The sequence below is a fragment of the Rhodamnia argentea genome, chromosome 5, assembly GCF_020921035.1.
Source record: "Rhodamnia argentea isolate NSW1041297 chromosome 5, ASM2092103v1, whole genome shotgun sequence".
In the NCBI taxonomy this organism is placed as follows: Eukaryota; Viridiplantae; Streptophyta; class Magnoliopsida; order Myrtales; family Myrtaceae; genus Rhodamnia; species Rhodamnia argentea.
In genome coordinates, this window is record NC_063154.1 from 10567716 (window position 1) to 10585270 (window position 17555).

Sequence of the window (17555 nt, forward strand, 5' to 3'; positions counted from 1 at the left end):
CTTAGACGTCAATTATGAGACCATACTATTAGATGAAACTCAACATCACCGATTTTCCGATTGATGAGAGAACGACAACCGAAACTGGTGAAAATTCTGTGAATCACCGGACTATACATAACAAAATTTCATCTGAAACCGCTAGCCATCCCTTTTACATTCTAAGGCTAAAATATGCTCGAACCATGACAATTGTGTAGACTCCCGCTCCTACCCTCTGCCAAAAGGAAAACAAAACTACAAACAAGAAGATTATCCTCTCTTAGACTCTTCGAGACCCTAAAGACTGCGCTATTGTGCTGTACAAATATAGCTTTCTGGGAATGACATGCCGAAGAATCGATAGAAAACAGGGGAATCCCTTAAATAATGAACCTCCCGGTAATGACCACAGGACCATGCTTCGCTAACATCCATCAATTTACAGTAGTGTGTACATGCTGCATCAGCGATGGAAGGCAGCAGAAGCCAGCTTGAGGCTGGGTAGGTTGCGCTCAATGTATTCGATTCGGTGTGTGAGCAATCATGTCAAATTTGGAAGGTTACGGTGATTGTCGGCGAATTCTCGTACCAAACGTTTTAACACTCTCCCTCTCTTTCCTTGCATATGCCCACAATTACTCTTAACCCCATCAGAGCTCCAATTGTCAAGACACTCAGACGCTGCGCCAGCAAGCGCCTTTAACCAAAGCGGGACCAGAGTTTCTGACTCACCCGGTTTAAGATACTCTACTGGAAGACCTCGTACCTGCCAATGAAGCGAAGGGAATGGTAGAATAAACAATTTTGAAAGCAGGTGGCATGTCATTTAAAAAAGCACATGCATGCGCGAGCGAGCGAGCGAGAGAGACGGAGAGAGAGAGAGACCGCAGCTTGGAGCCATGCATGCAAAGAATCCCAACTGAGAATTGCCTTCCAGGGTGTCCTTTCGCTTAAGCTGCAAATTGCGGCCACCTGTTGCAAGATTGCGGCGCACTTGTGAACCTGTCAAAAGGAAAGCAACATTACGTTTCCATCACATATCTATTCTACAAGATGAATGACCGTGACATAAGCTTATGGGAAGGCATTTAACATAGCCTGAAAAAGTAGTCCGACTTTTAAGTGTAGGTTTGAACAAAATAGGCTGCACATAGCTTCATTGCTTCAAAATGCACAAAATTACTTGTGCCAAATAGTTTATTCGTTTGATTAAATATTCTGTAGTAAGCTTACTATACCAATAGTTTACAATTGAAAGCACTGAAACTGAAATATCTAGACAACCGTAGCTGCACATGCTAAGAGAAACTCTCAAAACAAGATCTCATCTGAATGAGCAGAATTTGTGTTTCTTTTTCTTTTTGGGCAGAGAAATAGAGCAGAATGTAGTGGTACCTAGTAGCCTCGTACAAATACAATGACTCGTAGCAATCAAATGCTTTTCCATGAATTTGGAGACACCAGACAAAACATTATTTATCTGCTGCAGTTGACAAGTTTAAACAAATAGAATTGAAAGAGTGAAACTTCTTTCTTCATTTCTAGTTCAAAACAGTGGAAATAAAAAATTATTTGAATGGGAATGTTATACAAGTTGCTAGTCAGCCTAAGAATCCCTATCCTGATCCGGTAGTTTCGGATAAAAGGTATTTAAAGTAGTTTAGTTGAAGAAAGCATTAAGAATAAATATATAATGCCTCCCACCCCGCCCCCTAGAAAGAAAAAGAAGAGGCAAAAAAACAGGCTTAAACCAACATGCAAGTGCCAGAACAATGAAATATAAGAATACATCCTTACCCTTGACATCGCAGAAACTCCAAGCAGAGCATAGAAAAGGTTTGATACAAGTCCCTCACCACAATGACATGCAACACGAATGACCATGGCATTAAAGGGCTCCTCAGGCACACAAGTTATTGTTTCCGTTAAAGAGGTCAAAGCCTCCTCCAGGAAACCTGAAAGAATAGACAAAAGTAATAGACCTTAAAGCAATTGCCATCAACGTGATATCCATAAGTTGACGATTCCACATCAACAAAGTAAGATGATAAAGAAATTCATGCAGGATGAAGGATATGAATGATCTCGTGCATGAGGCCTCTATCTTCGAGAAATTCCATAACAATGGGTAAAATTAAAATGAACCATCGACTGCATGGTACAGTATAGTTCCTCATTCTTAAAGAGGCAAACCCTTGAGGACCCCATAAGCCCATTCCTCGAATTCACAAGAATTTTGCAGACAGAAGCTATGCCATTAAGACAAAAATACCTTGGATTCGAGGAGTTAATGACTCAGACAAAAAGAAAAAGCAATTGAATGGATAGGTGAAGTTGGATCGCGGCTGTTCATTGCAAATGAGGTAACAGAAAAAGAACAGTTTTGAGAGAGGTAACAGGGTAACCATAAAAGGAAAAATGTCGGATCAACAAGGAGCACACACATGCACTAGAGAAAAAGTTACTCGCAGCTAGACTTCGCATTTAAATATGCATAACAGATGTAATACGAGCTGTCACTTGAATCAAATACATACAAGATAGATATGACATTGCAGCTAGAGCTGCACCACGATGCATAGCTGTGGAGCATATTGCTGCCTTTTGGAAGGAAACTTGAAGAGAAGAAGCAGACACAGCCAGTACATCCTGAGGTATTAGAGACAAAAAATAGTCGTTAAACTTTAACAGATGTATCCACTCCAACAACATCCTATATATCACAAATAAGAGGACAGAATGTATTGAACCTTATGCAGTCCTCGGATAAATGTTGACACAAAGTTCATGTAGGCCTCCACTAAATCGGGTTCTTGGTCACATATGTAGGATGAGTTCAGCGACATCACTGACGCTGCCTGAGTAAATCTTTCAAAAGTGGTGACAAATAGAGGTCCATACTCTTCCTTTTGGCCAAATTCCTCAATGACAACAGAAGCTGAGAAGAAGTTTGTTGCAACACATAAGTATAAGAAAGAAAACAAACTGACTAAATGATTCGTGAATCACAGCTGACATATTAAATAGAAAGCCCAGCGGAAAACGTCATGCTGATGATGAGATTGTAACAATGATGGTCGGTGATGATCCAGTGGGTACCATTTTTCAGTGACCTGCATTCTGAGTAACTTTGTCCACCCAAGCATACACAAACCCGACATAATACCAAATTGGAAATTGCCTCTGAAACAACTGCACCTTCAACTAAGTTGCAAACTTATATACAGGTTAAATATTGTTTCATCACTCTTTCATAACAGCAAGCATGTGGTGAACCTCACCAGATCTCAGAACTGCTATGGACAAAAAAAATAAAAAATTAGATAAATCAGCATGACTGAAACTGTCTTACAAAGCACTAATGCATTGTTCTTTCTCTTAGTCAAGTTAATCACATACTAAACTTCAGATTAGTAAGCAAGTTGAAGGACCTTTCGCAATACGAGAACTTTTTTATCGGTGAAACCGGAATAATAACCTAACAACTTCGGCTCTCGCCATGTACCTGCTCTTATGAAGCATTCACGACTACGGGTGAATCTTGAATAATAACCTACCGACTTCAGTTCCAGTTGCGTACCTGTTCTTATGAAGCATTCTCGATCTTGGAACATTGAAAAATTTGCTGAAAGGCAGTCTAATATGCTGGGTAATAGAGTGAAGAAATGCTGCCCTACAAATTTAAACAAGTTCTGCTTTATACAATCGGCATACCAAAAACATCCCAAAGCAAAAATAAAAACCAAACCTGAGGACTGAATCGCCTGTGAGAGAGCTCGGCAAGCTGCAGTGGACAAGGTACCATTCTCCATGTGAGGAGAGCTAAACAATTTCTCCAAAATAGGCCAAAACACCCGTAGTAGTGCGAGTATTGGATCATCGTCGGCAGGTCCATTTGGATGAGGTGTTGAAAGATAACTGAACACAGTTCCCATCCTGGAAGTGCACGTCATTCACACATTAACAAAACGAAAAAATTATGGTCCACCACGGCAAAAGACATTGAGAAAAGTAACGTTAGATGCCAAACAACAAGCAACCAACCAGCTATACAAAGTGCAACTCAATATTTATTTTATAAGTTCATCAGCATGACCGCCAGGGAAGAGGACAGTACATCCTAAGATATTAAATAAGTCTTAATGATGAACCATAAGACAAGCGGTAAACCAGTGAATGCAGACCTGTACAACCCTCTGGTGGCAGAGGACAAAGTTTGTGCATAAGTTGCTGGATTTCGTCTCTGAGCATGGTTGCCGTTTTCACTAATCTGAGAAATTATTAGGTATCCATGGTAAACTCATACATGCAGTCAAAAGTAATTATGTAAGCAGCTAACTGCATTCAACCAAAAGTTCCGGTCCTTCACCAAGCATATGTTCGGAGTACAAAATACTTTTGTGTGCAAAGGAGATGAAAACAAAATCAGGTCGATGGTTTGAGGCACTAGCTCACGAGAAGGCAAAAGAAAACACAGCTGTGATAGACCAAACTATAGTTTAGTCCATATGAATAGAATTTCCTCCACTACAGAATTTGAGATGCCTAAGAATTTGGAAGAAATCCAAAACAGAATAGACACCTAACAGCGTTTAAATTTTTTGCTTTCCTTTTCACATCTCTTAGTAGAAAATTGAGCTGCCTTAAGTGATGTTTTCCCGCTTGAGCTAAAAACATTCTGCAGGAACTTCCTCACCCAATCCATCCCATTACTTTCCTTCAGTCAGACCTCATATTTTAGAGGTCGCTGCTCTTAACTCTATCAAAACTTCGGACTGAAGTCAGAGCAAAAGAATAACACTTTGTCTTCTAGTGACAAGATAAGTACCCTTCCTAACAAAAGATTCTCCTATTTCTTCAAAGTATATCTCATAACTTTTTCAGCTTTCTCCTGCCCATTTTACCCTGCATCTCCATCATAATATCACATCTTCCCAACGAAGCATCTAAATTCTGTCTTCTACAGGAGCATCTAGGATGAGTTTTTTTCCACACTGATCAAAAACATAGTGGCACTCCTATTGCATCCTCTAAGACAATTCTATTTGCAAAAAGAACTTTGTACTGGGAGTATGAGATTCATAGTTCCAAAGCCTAAAAAACTATGGAATTCTACTCCTAAATAGTGACCTTTTTCTGTTGCCAAGTAAAAGTTATATGCCAAAAAGGTAATGATCAGCTAGAAGCCCACCTAAGAGAGCAATTTGAAACTCTAACAAAAGGACAGTCAAAGTACAAAAAATTTGGCCCGCGTACTGCAAAAGAGGAAACCATTAACCAGTAACGAGAGTAATCCTTAGCCGTTAAAAATATTCTATACTTGCAGTTCTACCTATAGTACTCCCTAAGTTTGCAAATAATGAGTAGCTCTAACAGGATATGTTAGGGATATTCTGTTTGTGGCTTTAACGTAATTATATCCTTGTAGGAGATTGGACAAAAAATTGACCTCATCCTGCTTTAGAAGCTGTTCAATAATGGCATGAAAATGGTAATTGTCGGTACATTCGCTAAACAGAATCTGCAAACCTATAACAAGAAGCTAACATGAGAACTCTTAATGATCTCTGATGTGAAATTGATATCCTTCTAAGGCTGTCATTTGACAATTGCTATGGATCGATCACTTTTGTAAAGCAAGGAAATACAAGCATTAAGAAATCGTTTTGTCTTCATTAACAAAAGCTTCAGTGATCCAAACAAATCAGCTGGATCTTGGATTCTTGAGAAGTCGAGTTTAGAAAAAAGAGAAATAATCTTGCGACAATTGTTGACGTGAATTATCTTAATTATCATCACTCATTGAGATTCTTCCAACAAGTACTGAAAAGAATATAAAATGTCTACGTGCCTAAGATTTGAAAACAAATAGTAAAACAAAGGACACAATCTGAGATGGAAGCTTCACTTACAAGTTTACTAATGGCGCCATAACTAGCAGAGAGCAATCTAGTCAACAGATTATTCTTCAACTCTCTGTTAGGTAGTGAGCTGAGGATTAAGCTAATCGCACTTACAACCTCTTCCTCATCTTCCAAAGGCAGATGTCTCTTTTCCAAACCCTGAACCATAACATATGGGGAAAAAATGAGCGAAAAAACTGCATTTAAGAGAGAGAAAGGAGGGGGGGTGGTTAGCCAAACAAAATTCCAGATGCAACGGAACTTTTTCCTTGCAATAAGAGGTTTTCAGGAAAAAATAGCAGAGGCTTCCCTCACTTGAACAATACATGATGACCAGCAACAGAGGAAAGACTACTTAAAGGGTAAAAAGGATTAGAGGATGGAGAGGAAGCAGATAAAAAATCCCAGATAATGATAAAAGCATGAAATAAGAGCAAAACTTATTTCTGCGCTCTCTGGCCCAACAGATTTAGCATGGTCATCCACAGCAAGGTAAATAATTTAATAGAAAAAAAATGACCATATTGGAACACAAACCGTCAAATAAAGCAACAAATAAATGTCTGCCAAGGCCATAGCAGATCAGAAAGATATTCACCTCTCCAATCCACATCAAAATTTCCAAATTGGATTGTTCATAAATGACTGCAGAAGCATCTTCACAAAATTTACGAAGGGCGCAAGCACAAGAATTGGATGATGGAAGTTCTGATATGCCTGTTGCAAGAAATAATCTGAAAGCATCGATTCAGTACAAAAAATAAACATGCAAGTCTTAATACAAGTTGTAGACAACATTTTTACGATTCTTCGAATGACGTCAGAAAATAACCAGTAAGGTAAAAAACATATAAAGGAGAGGTGAAAAAGAACTATTAAGATGTGCCATTCTGAACCACCATAAAAGAATATAGGCTGCATTTCGAAATGTACTGATTTGACCGAACTAGATGAAGGAGCTCCTTACAATAATGGCCTTGCATTTGATTGGAAAGCAGACAACCACTTGGAATAGGACCCAATAATGTCTGCAAGTGCTCTGTAAACCTACAAAGTAGAAGCCCTTTTTAAAGAGTAAACAAGATCAAATGGATCATCCCAGATGTGAAAGTTCAGCATTTATCTGTACTTGAGTTAATATGGGACTAGTAAAATAAACTATGAAGGGAAAGGTTATATCTGACATACAAGGCATATAAAGCCCTTCAGCTCAGCAGAAGGTCTGGCTGATAATGCTATCACTAGCTGCATAATTGCGGAGAAGTCCGGGCTTTGGCCTTCTTGAAGGATCATTTCAGAAACCTGGAATATTTCAAAACCAGACAATTAAACAGCAGAAAACAAGATCACAAGGCCATCCTTACAAAGCTAAGCCACTTATGAATGATCGCAAGCAGCCACCACAGAGACGCAGGGGTTTGAACATTGAAGCTGCTTCCCTAGAACGTAACAGCACGAAATTTTCATTGTCTCGTATTTCCTTTTAGTTAGCTCCTCAGTGGACATATGGACAATGCAACTTAACAATTTATCTGGCTATGGGCATTCATCAAGAAAACAACAATGCCATTGAAGGAAACAAATAAGCAAAGTACAGCCCTAGCAACAGCGTATTCTAAGCTGTACCCACTCCACAGACAAACAGTTCCTTTTTCCCTTCTTTAACTTTTCTAATCCTGGCCATCCCCTTCTCTCTTTCATTTTGATTGTTTTATCAGCAAATGTCTCTCGCATAATCATTATGTTGCCCAGGATGAAAGGGAGGATTCCAGAATTCATCCTTCACAATTAATAATAACAATCGGCTTTCATGAATGTCGGGAATCAGATTTCAAAACCTTTTTCTCCCTTCACTAGCACCGCATTTGAGTTCTAGCAGGTGACTTCACTCTCAGAATTTATTCACGCAGGCAAAGTTTCATCTGAAGATAACCCTAAATTGAGGTACTCCAATACATAGACCAAAATGATGCGTTTCATGAGCAGATCAAACCAGTAAAACCACTCAAACAAACAAAAGATATTGGAGAATGAAGAGAGTATCCAATCTGCCAAGAAGAAACGTACCGTACAAAAATCAATATTGCAGATGCTCTAATCAAACAGAGTAATTACCAAGTCCAGAACTTATATTTGAGCCCATCTCCTTCTCTTAACGTGACTTCAATTGAAATCCAATGAATCCATCTTATGAAAAGGGCTGTGAGACCAATATGGTTGATTGGTTTTGTTCATACTTTTGCAAGGTTGGAGAGACGCGACTTAATTGACTCAGACATTGTGATTTTTATTTAGTGCGGTGATGAGGTCAGCTTCGTTAAGAATTCAAGGGGGGCACTCATTTTCATAACTTGCACGTCTACAATTTTGGTTCATGATGGGCAGCACACATATGACTTACGAACAAGACCATTTGGGGTGAGGGGGAGGGGCGGTAGAAGGGAGAGAGTCCAGTAAACTTCAGAAGGAAATAGGAGGGATTGAGCGCTCATCTAGGAGGTTTTCCATGTAAAGGAGAAAGTTATTATCTATGGCCGGGAAAAAGTTTCATCAAGTGGTGAAAGATTAGTACCAGCAGCCACATAGGCTGTGATTGTCTTAGAATTTATCCTTTTTTGGAATTAGACCTCCCCAACTACCAGGGGTCTCCCCATTGGTCAGTGCTCCCTGCTGCTTCGCTGTATTTCAGGCTTCAATTTCCTCAATCAGTCGCATGCATTATTAAATCCAAATTCCAGTGATTGCTTGCTTTTTATTTGATTTAAATAACGCAATTAAACCAACTAAGCACTTTCATAGCTTTTATATTGTTAGGTAGGGCCATTGTTTTGACTAATTTTAAGCAGAAGTTGTTTATTGACTTTCCCACCAAAACTTCAATTATATTCAAACATAAAAATTTATGGGAAATACATACTCAAGTAACATGTGAATATTTGTATGTTTTGAAAGGTTCTAGGCAATCCTTGTTAAGTAAAAGTCAAGTTGCAAGAGCCACAAGATGTGGGAACAGAAAAGGTAAAAAGCCAAATAGTAAAAACCAGTCTGAACAGATCTGCCCAATATCTATTTAACAAGAGAAATATTGCAAGTAGCCACATTTAACTTATAACAAACAAAGAAAAGCTGCTCATTCTTGCACAATGGAAAGTTCCGCGACACAAACCTGATCAGAAGCTCGTACTGTTCCATTTAATTATCAACTACAATAGCAAATCCAAGGACCCCAACTATTGATGTATGTGACAGATCTGACGTTTCACCTACTTGTTCAAATTTGTATATTTAGTAAGACACAGAGTATTTGACTGGACTGTACTAGCCATCATGCCCAACATAGAAGCACCACTACAACAGTATCAGATAAGGTATCTTAAAGTTTGACAAGCAACAAATTGAGTCCAAATTACTGAAACAAAGAAGAAAATACAAAACAAATGAGCATGCGAAACAGCACCTAAATACATGTTTATAAGTACACACAAGTATACAAACGAGAAAAACATGCTAGAGACTGGCATGTAATGTAGACTGTAGGTATTAGTCTATCAAATATACTTTAAGTACTAGTCACCTAAGAAGAGTCCAAATTCCACAAATGCAATGACTAGCAAAACCTGAATGAAGAACAAATAAGTGTGAGTTTATTCCTATAGGTGCTTACCACATTGAGGGCAAACAATTTGGCTTCCACCTCCTTCCATGGTGGTGGTATATTCACTGACATCCAACCACCGCAAAAGATCTGTCAATAAATATAAATGACAATTCAGCAACATCGACCTAAAAACCTATTACACAGATAGAGTAAAAGGCAGGAAAAGGACAGAAAAGGAAAAGATGAGAGGTATAAAAACTAGATATTTATGCAAGAAAAACAGGAACATCAGGAGCAAATTGACATGCCGCAATGGCCATGGAAACTTATGATGCGAACAACCAAGTCCATTGATCTCAGTCTTGCAGTCATTGGAGTAATTAAGGTACGAATTATAAAACAAAAGTTCCAAATAATACAGAAAAAATTAAAAAGGTTCTTTCCAGCTATCTGTCATGTAAATCAGAATCAGTCATTTCTCTTTTGCACCTTTTGCATGAACGCAGTAGATCCTAAAAGCTGACAAATATCCACCAAGAGTTCAACAAGATTCATCCTGAATTGGACAAGGCCATCAGGTAGATCAACCACTCCACTATCATCACTGCATGTAGATTCGTCAACCTGCAAAACAAAGAATTCAAGTGTTTAAACAACTCAAGGAGAATGTTCAAATAATAGCAATCAGTGAAAACCACACATCCATACCAGAAGAAAAAAAAATTACAAACTAAACCAAGAAGATACTTTAACCAGTGACAGACGCACATTCCTGAGGATAAATAATGACTAACATATGATGGTACTTTACGTTTTATTCCATTTGTACAACCCTTCCTCTTCATCTAAGTAAATCCGGCTCAAAATCAGGACAGCGAAGATAAACAAAATCGTCACAAAGAAGATGTATTGAGCAGATTTAACCAACAAAATCAAAATCTGACTCTTTCTAATATGTAATTAAATTGCACTGATCACCCCGGGCTGAAAGAGGCATTGCAAGCAGATCAACCAGGTTTAAAAGATTCCATCTATTGATCACATGCCCAAAATTTATCGCACTTCTATTGAGGCCAGGTCGGTTGCTAAGATGAAGGTACAATAACCAAATTTGACAGGCGTTCATGAAGCAAAATAGAGAGAAAATAAGTCTTTTCATGTTTTCACTTTTTGGACTTAGTAATAGATCATTAGCAGCTTACATACATCTCATGCAAATGGTGGGGGAGAGAGATAATTCAGAATATCTATGTACTTGAGGACAAGAAAGTAAAAAGAAATAAGTCAATCCCAATTTTACTATTGGTAAGAATTTAGGAGCTTCATGTATTTGCTTAACATGCAACAAGATCCAAAATATCCATTGTCCTTCAGAGCATGATTGACTATGTTTAAGCAAGAACAATCTTTACAACTGCCATTGGAAAGAATAAGCAAAGTTACATTTCTTCCTTCCCCTTTTACATGTTTCAGATGCTAATATAGAAAAACTACAGGATGTAGGGAGGAGATGAAGAAAGAAAAGTGGAAGAATAGAAAAATATTTTGGGGCACACAATGGACATAGATAAGCACCTCTGATTCTCCTTGATGCTTCATATATCGAACATGTGTCTAACATCCATGTGGCAATCTTGATATTGACCCGACAATGGTCATTGTTTTGTTCCTAAAACACCTAACATTATAATTGAAATGTCCTTATACAGAAGAATATGTCATAGCTTTTCCGGATACCAATGGCTTTGCCCTCATAACATGCATATTTTCAAAATGCAGAGTTGACAATGCAAGTTGACCTTAAAGATAATCAAATTTGTCACGGTTGTCCACCCCACAATATGCACAACCTTCAAGACTAGAGTTGCTCCATATCTTTTAATTGTCAACTACAATGCAAAGTTTCAATGTCCTTTTTCCGTTAGAAGATGGACACATGACAACACACTCATTCAAATTCAACCAAAGTTGAACTAGGTGTCAGAGATGAGGAGAAACCTGAGCACGCAATAAAAGAGCATCAAGCAATGCCGAGAATATAGAAATAAAAACATCTTCAAAGTGCTTCCTAAAGTTTGCAATGTCCACATCAAGGCCTAGCATAAAACTTGCAAGGGTAGACCTGAAAGTAAAGATGATGAGCTCAAAGCTTGCAAGTGTTCACTTATTCAAGGAGAGCATAACAAAGCTCGTTATCATATAAGATAATAAGTAGATGTTGTCACATCAATTACAAAACAAGTGTCCTAATTCCAGTAAATTTCATAAGTTCCAAGAATGTCATTTCCATAGTGCAAGATACAAGGGCTTCAAAATGGTTGGCCTCTCAATTATCATTCCAATACGGCACACCTATTTAAAGAATCATCTGACGAGACAGTAAAGAAATTTACTAGGTTTTACATATAGCCTGAAAAAACCTGCTCGAGTTTAGAGTTTAAGAAGAGCAGAAAGCCTACACAATGACGAAAGCAGAGAGATTAGAAATCCCTGTAACGTGAACCCACTAAACCACCCCAAATTCACATATCAGCCCAGTCAATGGTGTATGTTCACTCTTTTATGTTTCCTCCAATCATCAAAATTCCGTGCTCTTGTATTCCTTTACAGAACAAATAAGAAGACACCAACTGATTGGAAATACCATAGCTACTATCCATGCATTCGAATTATAAAAAGAAGAGTGAAGGTCAACAGCAGTCAAGACTAAAAAGCACAGAGCAGTCTACTGGATATGATATCAGATCCAAGTCTAATGACTGCTGTCTACTTGAATTAATAGAACCAAACAATATCTAGCAAACCAAAAACCAAGAGATATTGATCGATGATAATTACCAAAATTGCAAAGTTGAGTCTGCAATCTCCCAATCCTCGCTTGGAAATTTGACGCAGCTGTCATTACAGCAAAGAGTTAGAATCCCATAACATTAAAGTTCCAAAACGTTCAAGTAGCCCTTCGTTGCACTGCATTCTAAGCCCATGGCAATTAATGTTTGAAGAAATTAAAGACATTCATTGTAGTTAAAATGTAAAATTACATGTCACCTCAATAGTGCCTCTGCTAAGGCAAGTGCTTCAGCACTTGCTTCTGCAATCATAGCTGGGGCCTGGTTCACATTAAGCAACGGGAATGAAACGTTAGTTAACAAGGTAACATCTGGCATTTATGAAATATTTTAGCACGAAAAAATCAGAGAGAGACTAAACTGTTCCGGTCCATTTACGGTTATTGCTTCTGTGAACATAGTAGTTAAAGAATCCCAACGAGTTACATAAGGTAGATATTGTATAACTGTCCGATTTTCCGCAATTTTTTCCATTCCTTGCAAGATTATACACGAAAGATCCTTTTTTGGCTCTCTCTTTAGCCCTATGTCTCTTATCCCTAGGAGGTCTTCCTCCACTAGCGGGTTTTTTCGGAAAACTCCATAGGCTGGATTTATGGTCAACGACTTTGACAACCTTTCCTTCGGCAGTTCGATCTATGATTTATCATTCATGGACGTTGATAAGATCCTTCCATTTAGCAGCACCTTATGATGGCATAGCCTTAAAGTTCCAGCAGGCCATTTACCACAGCAGGAGTGTAGGAAATTTCTCAACCACTGCAGTGGTCTGTAGCTAAATGAAGTAAAACATGATTCCACAAGGTACTTACAGCTTGCCCAATTTCTGAAAGTAAGCGCGCGAGACCACCGATTACTTTCTCATCTCCATTGGTAAGAGCCGGTAGAAGAAGCATTTCTTTAAGAAAATATATCCTAGATAATAAAACTGGGGGTAGCCCCTAGAAGAAGCAAGAAAAGTCACAACGTATAATGAAGATTACTAAAATTAAAAACGGACACTAGTTACATTAAATGCCAAAAATGGCCTAGATGGATCCACAAAGGCAGACCCCCATTCTTGAAATCACAAATTTACGGCGCTTTGGACATGAAGACTGGCTCTGCAGTTAATTATTCAGTCTTTTGATACACAGAAGCGCAATATTTCATATGCTAACCGGCACCAAAGAGAGTGGTCCAAAAATGATCCACATGTAAAAAAACCATACACTTCAAATAATAGAGGCAATATACCTTAATTTAAAAAAAAAAAAAAAAGCAAGCCTACAAGAATTTTCATATTCAACTGGATGTTCCAAATTAGGCATAGATAGACACATTGCCTCATGTTGAAGAGATGGTGAGGAAGAATATCTTCTACAAGTAACAGTAATTCCACAACACAACAAACATAATCATAGACATCAAGATAAAAGATGGTCCCATCAAATGGCATTAATATACCTCATGTCGAGTTATAAGTTCAGTAAGAACTTCAACTGCTGAGTCAAATGAAGATGAGACCTATAACCAACAATAGAGAAGGCATTAGTGCTTATGCAAATGTACGACAGGACAAATGTTATGTATAGATAGAACAAACAATGAGTGTCATGGTAAGCTAAACCATTCCTAGAACACACAGAAAATTCTAAAGTTTTCGTTGTACTTATGCATCACTTTACTTCTAGTGTATACTTTCTTTTTCACTTTATTATTCACATGCCCTGCATACAAATACTGCGATACCCTTTCATTTGCACTGTGGATATTATCATTTGACACTGGTTGATGTTCACTCCCCAATGCTTCAAGAAAAGGATTAAAAAAAATTCAAGAAATAAAATACAATGATTAGTTATGTCCTGAATAAGCATTTGCATGTTACGTCATATAGAAATTGAAGCATTGATCTTATGTGAAGCTCCATAAGTGATAACCCTGATTAAGTTGAGTCACCCATTACCCTTTGAGATTGAATAAATATACAAACCCATTATTTATTGCACAAACAACATTTATTACGCATGGTGAAAACTGCATATACTCACAATAGACAAGACCATTACAAAAGAACAAATAAATTATAATTACCTGCAAAGAATTAAATACAACATTAAGAAGAGGATGTGCAGACAGTGACCCCTGTGGAATCTCGGAAAAGCACCCAGCTCGAACCTACAATAAAAATCTTTATCACAAAAACCAAGGACTTAACATTACCAACTGTACAAGAGAATATACTGCATTCTAAATATAGTGGTCAGAATAAGGAATGATACACTCAGAAACCACATGCATCCAACAATTCGGGTGAAGCTACTGAAGAAAATGTCGCCCCATATATGGATAAGGAGTTTAATCCTTTAATTAAACACTATGAATAAATACAGTGGAAAGGAGGTTAGCCTTTATAACATCTGAACTCTTACCCAGCTCAACAAACAACGTAAGATTTTTCTATTTTGTTCCGGGATTTGCATAACGCCATCAAAACCTTTTTCAGACTGCTGCAGCAGAAACTCGAGAACCATAGGAGTCTGTGCAAGAAGCTGGTCCAGAAAGTGATATGAACAAATCAAGACCAAGCAAGAGAGTAAGAGACAACGTAGGGATCTAAATCCATCAGGAATATTTTCATGAACCTCTTGGCCATGGTGGCTTCTACAAGCAGCACTTAATCGGCAATCAGCATTCTGATTGTCAACTATTTCTTCAGGTAGAACAGTAAGCATTTCTAGTACAGCCAAATTGCCACCATCCTGACTCTGCAGATTCTGGAGACTATAAAAGAGCTGTTCAATTGGTTTCTCATGCTCAGCAGCATGAACTATGAGTGCTGAGAGCGCAAGGCAGATTTGTGTCAAAAGCTGTCATTAAGAAAGTATGACCCTCATCAAATCATGACATATAATCGAGGCAGTATTCAAGAAACATTATCTCATGAATTCTCCACTCAGAAAAAAGAAAATGGATGACACGTTGCATCTATTGACGTGGCAAAGAACCGTCAAAGTCCATTAGGAGAGAAACGAAGCACCTGAGGGGGACCAGAACTAAATCTTTTTGCAGCCACAAGGAGCGCGTTAAGCAAGGCTTCTTTAGCCCCTAACTGCAAACAGTGCCCTTCATTTTGAATCTGCAGGAAGACAAAAGAAACACGTTTACAGTCATATCACGGTTCAAGGCAACTAACATAGATAGTTTCGGCACGAGTACTTTTGCATGTTTCCATTCTCTCGCTGATTTCAAGCAACCAACCACCTTTAAACCGCAATAGGCCAAAGGAGGAAAGAGAAGATAAAGATCACTATCTTACAGAAATCCGACTTGCCGGAAATTACTCCTAATATGACTATCAATGCCACAGAGCTTTCTTCTCTAACATGAGCATAAAATTGTTCTTTATGCTCATAAACTGATCTGAAAGATAGCTCAATTCCCAACATCGACTTCTGATGGAATAACTGCTTGCCATAGGCATTTATGAACCGGGATATTCTCTTTAATAAGATTTCCTTGATCAGGCTCTTCCCTTGTTCCATTATACTCAACCAACCTTTTATCTTGTACTTAATGAAAATGAAATATAAGATCCAGCGTATGCTCATCATGCTTCTTCATGTCCAGTCCAATAAATGTCAACCTCAGAAAGCAAGCCCCTTTCCGCAAGATCATATGACCTCTCAAATGGTTCAAACGCTGGAAGTAAAGTCAATTCTACCAAAATTTCTTAGTGATTAGACTTCTGAATTTGCACAACCCTCCTCCCCTCGACGGCCCTCGACCAAAAAAAAAAAAAATCAAAATTTATAACAAGTTTATCACCAAAATTTCATGACAATGACCAAGCAAAAACTTCCAAAGGTGGAAACTAGAAAGAGAGAGAAAGAGCGCCGTTGCTACCACTGTCAGATTCCAGTAGCACAATATTAACACACTTCATTGAAAGAGAGAGAAAGAGCGCCATTGCTACCACTGTCAGATTCCAGTAGCACAATATTAACACACTTCATACTATCCACGCGACGTTTTATGAGCTCAACTTCCCTGAATGCTAGAGCATTTATAACTCGTTAATCCGGTTCAATCATTCAATTACCGTCCTCATCAAAGAGGTCAGCTCTCAGGCGCACTCGCCACTAAGAACTGAAAAAACAATCAAGCATTTGACTTTCAACCTCCAACTGACCAGCACGGGAAAAGCCCCACACAGCGGAGCGAGCAAAAACCGATGCTCGGCCGCGAGAAGCTCAATAAAAAAAAAAGGAAAAAAAAAAAAGCGCGATATCAAGTGGTGGAGGAGGGAGGGGAGGGGAGGGGAGGAGGAAAGCAGCGGACCTTGCGCTTGAGGATCTGAGCGGCGAAGAACTCGACCTCGAAATCGGAGGAGCGGAGGTGGTCGGAGGTGAGGATGGAGGTGGCGACCTCCCAGACGGCGTCGGTCTGCTGGAAGTGGACGAGCCATTGGTTGGCGGCGACCCGGTTGCAGGACTGGGCGTCGTGGTTGAGGACGTGGACGGCTTGGGCCACCTTGATCCGCAAGTCCATAAAACGAACCGCGACGGCGTCGAAGCTGCCACGGCCCCTTTAAAGCTCGTCGCTTGGCTCGTACGCGCAGAGAGAGAGAGAGAGGAGAAACGGGAGAGCGACGCCTGTAATTCTTTCAGGCTGCGAGAGGAGAGAGACGGAGATGGATTCTCTGTGTGATGAGTGAGCATCGGCTTGATCTGACGGCTATTTTTGCTGTTTGGTGATAATGTGGGGCCCTTTTTTTTTCTTTTTTCTTTTTTTAATATCACGAAACATTCCACACTTATGCACCTCATAAATTTGTTTCCAACCATGACCCAAAAAAAAAAATTTGTTTCCAACCATCTGTTTTTTACCGCAAAAAACTCTAAATCGGCACCCCCGTACAAATTTGCCCAACACTATTTTTTCGACCACCAAAAATTTCAAACTGGTACATCTGTGATAAATTTATCATAAATTAATTTTTGTTAAATTGGATTAATACCATGAAGAATTTCAAATTAATACACCTAAAATAAATAGAAGGTAAAAATCCAAACGTGTGCATTCGAGAATTGCCACGTGTCATCCAAATCAGCAATTTGACGATAGCATTTAACGAAAGCTAACGTGGGGTAAATTTGTCATCCGTGTATCAGATTCGGGTAAATTTTTCAAACATGTACCAATTTAAGATTTTTGGTGATTAAAAAATAATTTGTGATA

At 38.7% G+C, this 17555-nt stretch overlaps 1 protein-coding gene across 7 annotated transcripts; it reads right to left on the bottom strand.

Annotated features, from left to right (window-relative positions):
• Positions 1–81: 81 nt before the first annotated feature.
• Positions 82–17039, bottom strand: LOC115747443 (transportin MOS14). Of its 7 annotated transcripts, XM_030683619.2 has the most exons (24): positions 16656–17034; positions 15355–15453; positions 14960–15184; positions 14747–14866; positions 14409–14492; positions 13779–13838; positions 13145–13273; positions 12532–12593; positions 12322–12378; positions 11482–11605; positions 9973–10107; positions 9550–9630; positions 7074–7187; positions 6853–6932; positions 6484–6619; positions 5895–6044; positions 4167–4252; positions 3731–3918; positions 3563–3655; positions 2733–2920; positions 2520–2631; positions 1780–1937; positions 868–984; positions 82–748 (listed from the first exon to the last, which is right to left on the bottom strand). In XM_030683619.2, exons 1-24 carry the CDS (start codon positions 16863–16865, stop codon positions 524–526), a joined length of 3033 nt encoding a protein of 1010 aa, XP_030539479.1. In that variant the 5' UTR covers positions 16866–17034; the 3' UTR covers positions 82–523. The 7 variants fall into 7 exon arrangements, with proteins under 7 accessions (XP_030539479.1, XP_048134612.1, XP_048134614.1 ...); XM_048278655.1 differs by having other exon boundaries at positions 2553–2631; positions 14747–15184; positions 16656–17035; XM_048278657.1 differs by having other exon boundaries at positions 913–984; positions 14747–15184; positions 16656–17035.
• Positions 17040–17555: the final 516 nt, after the last annotated feature.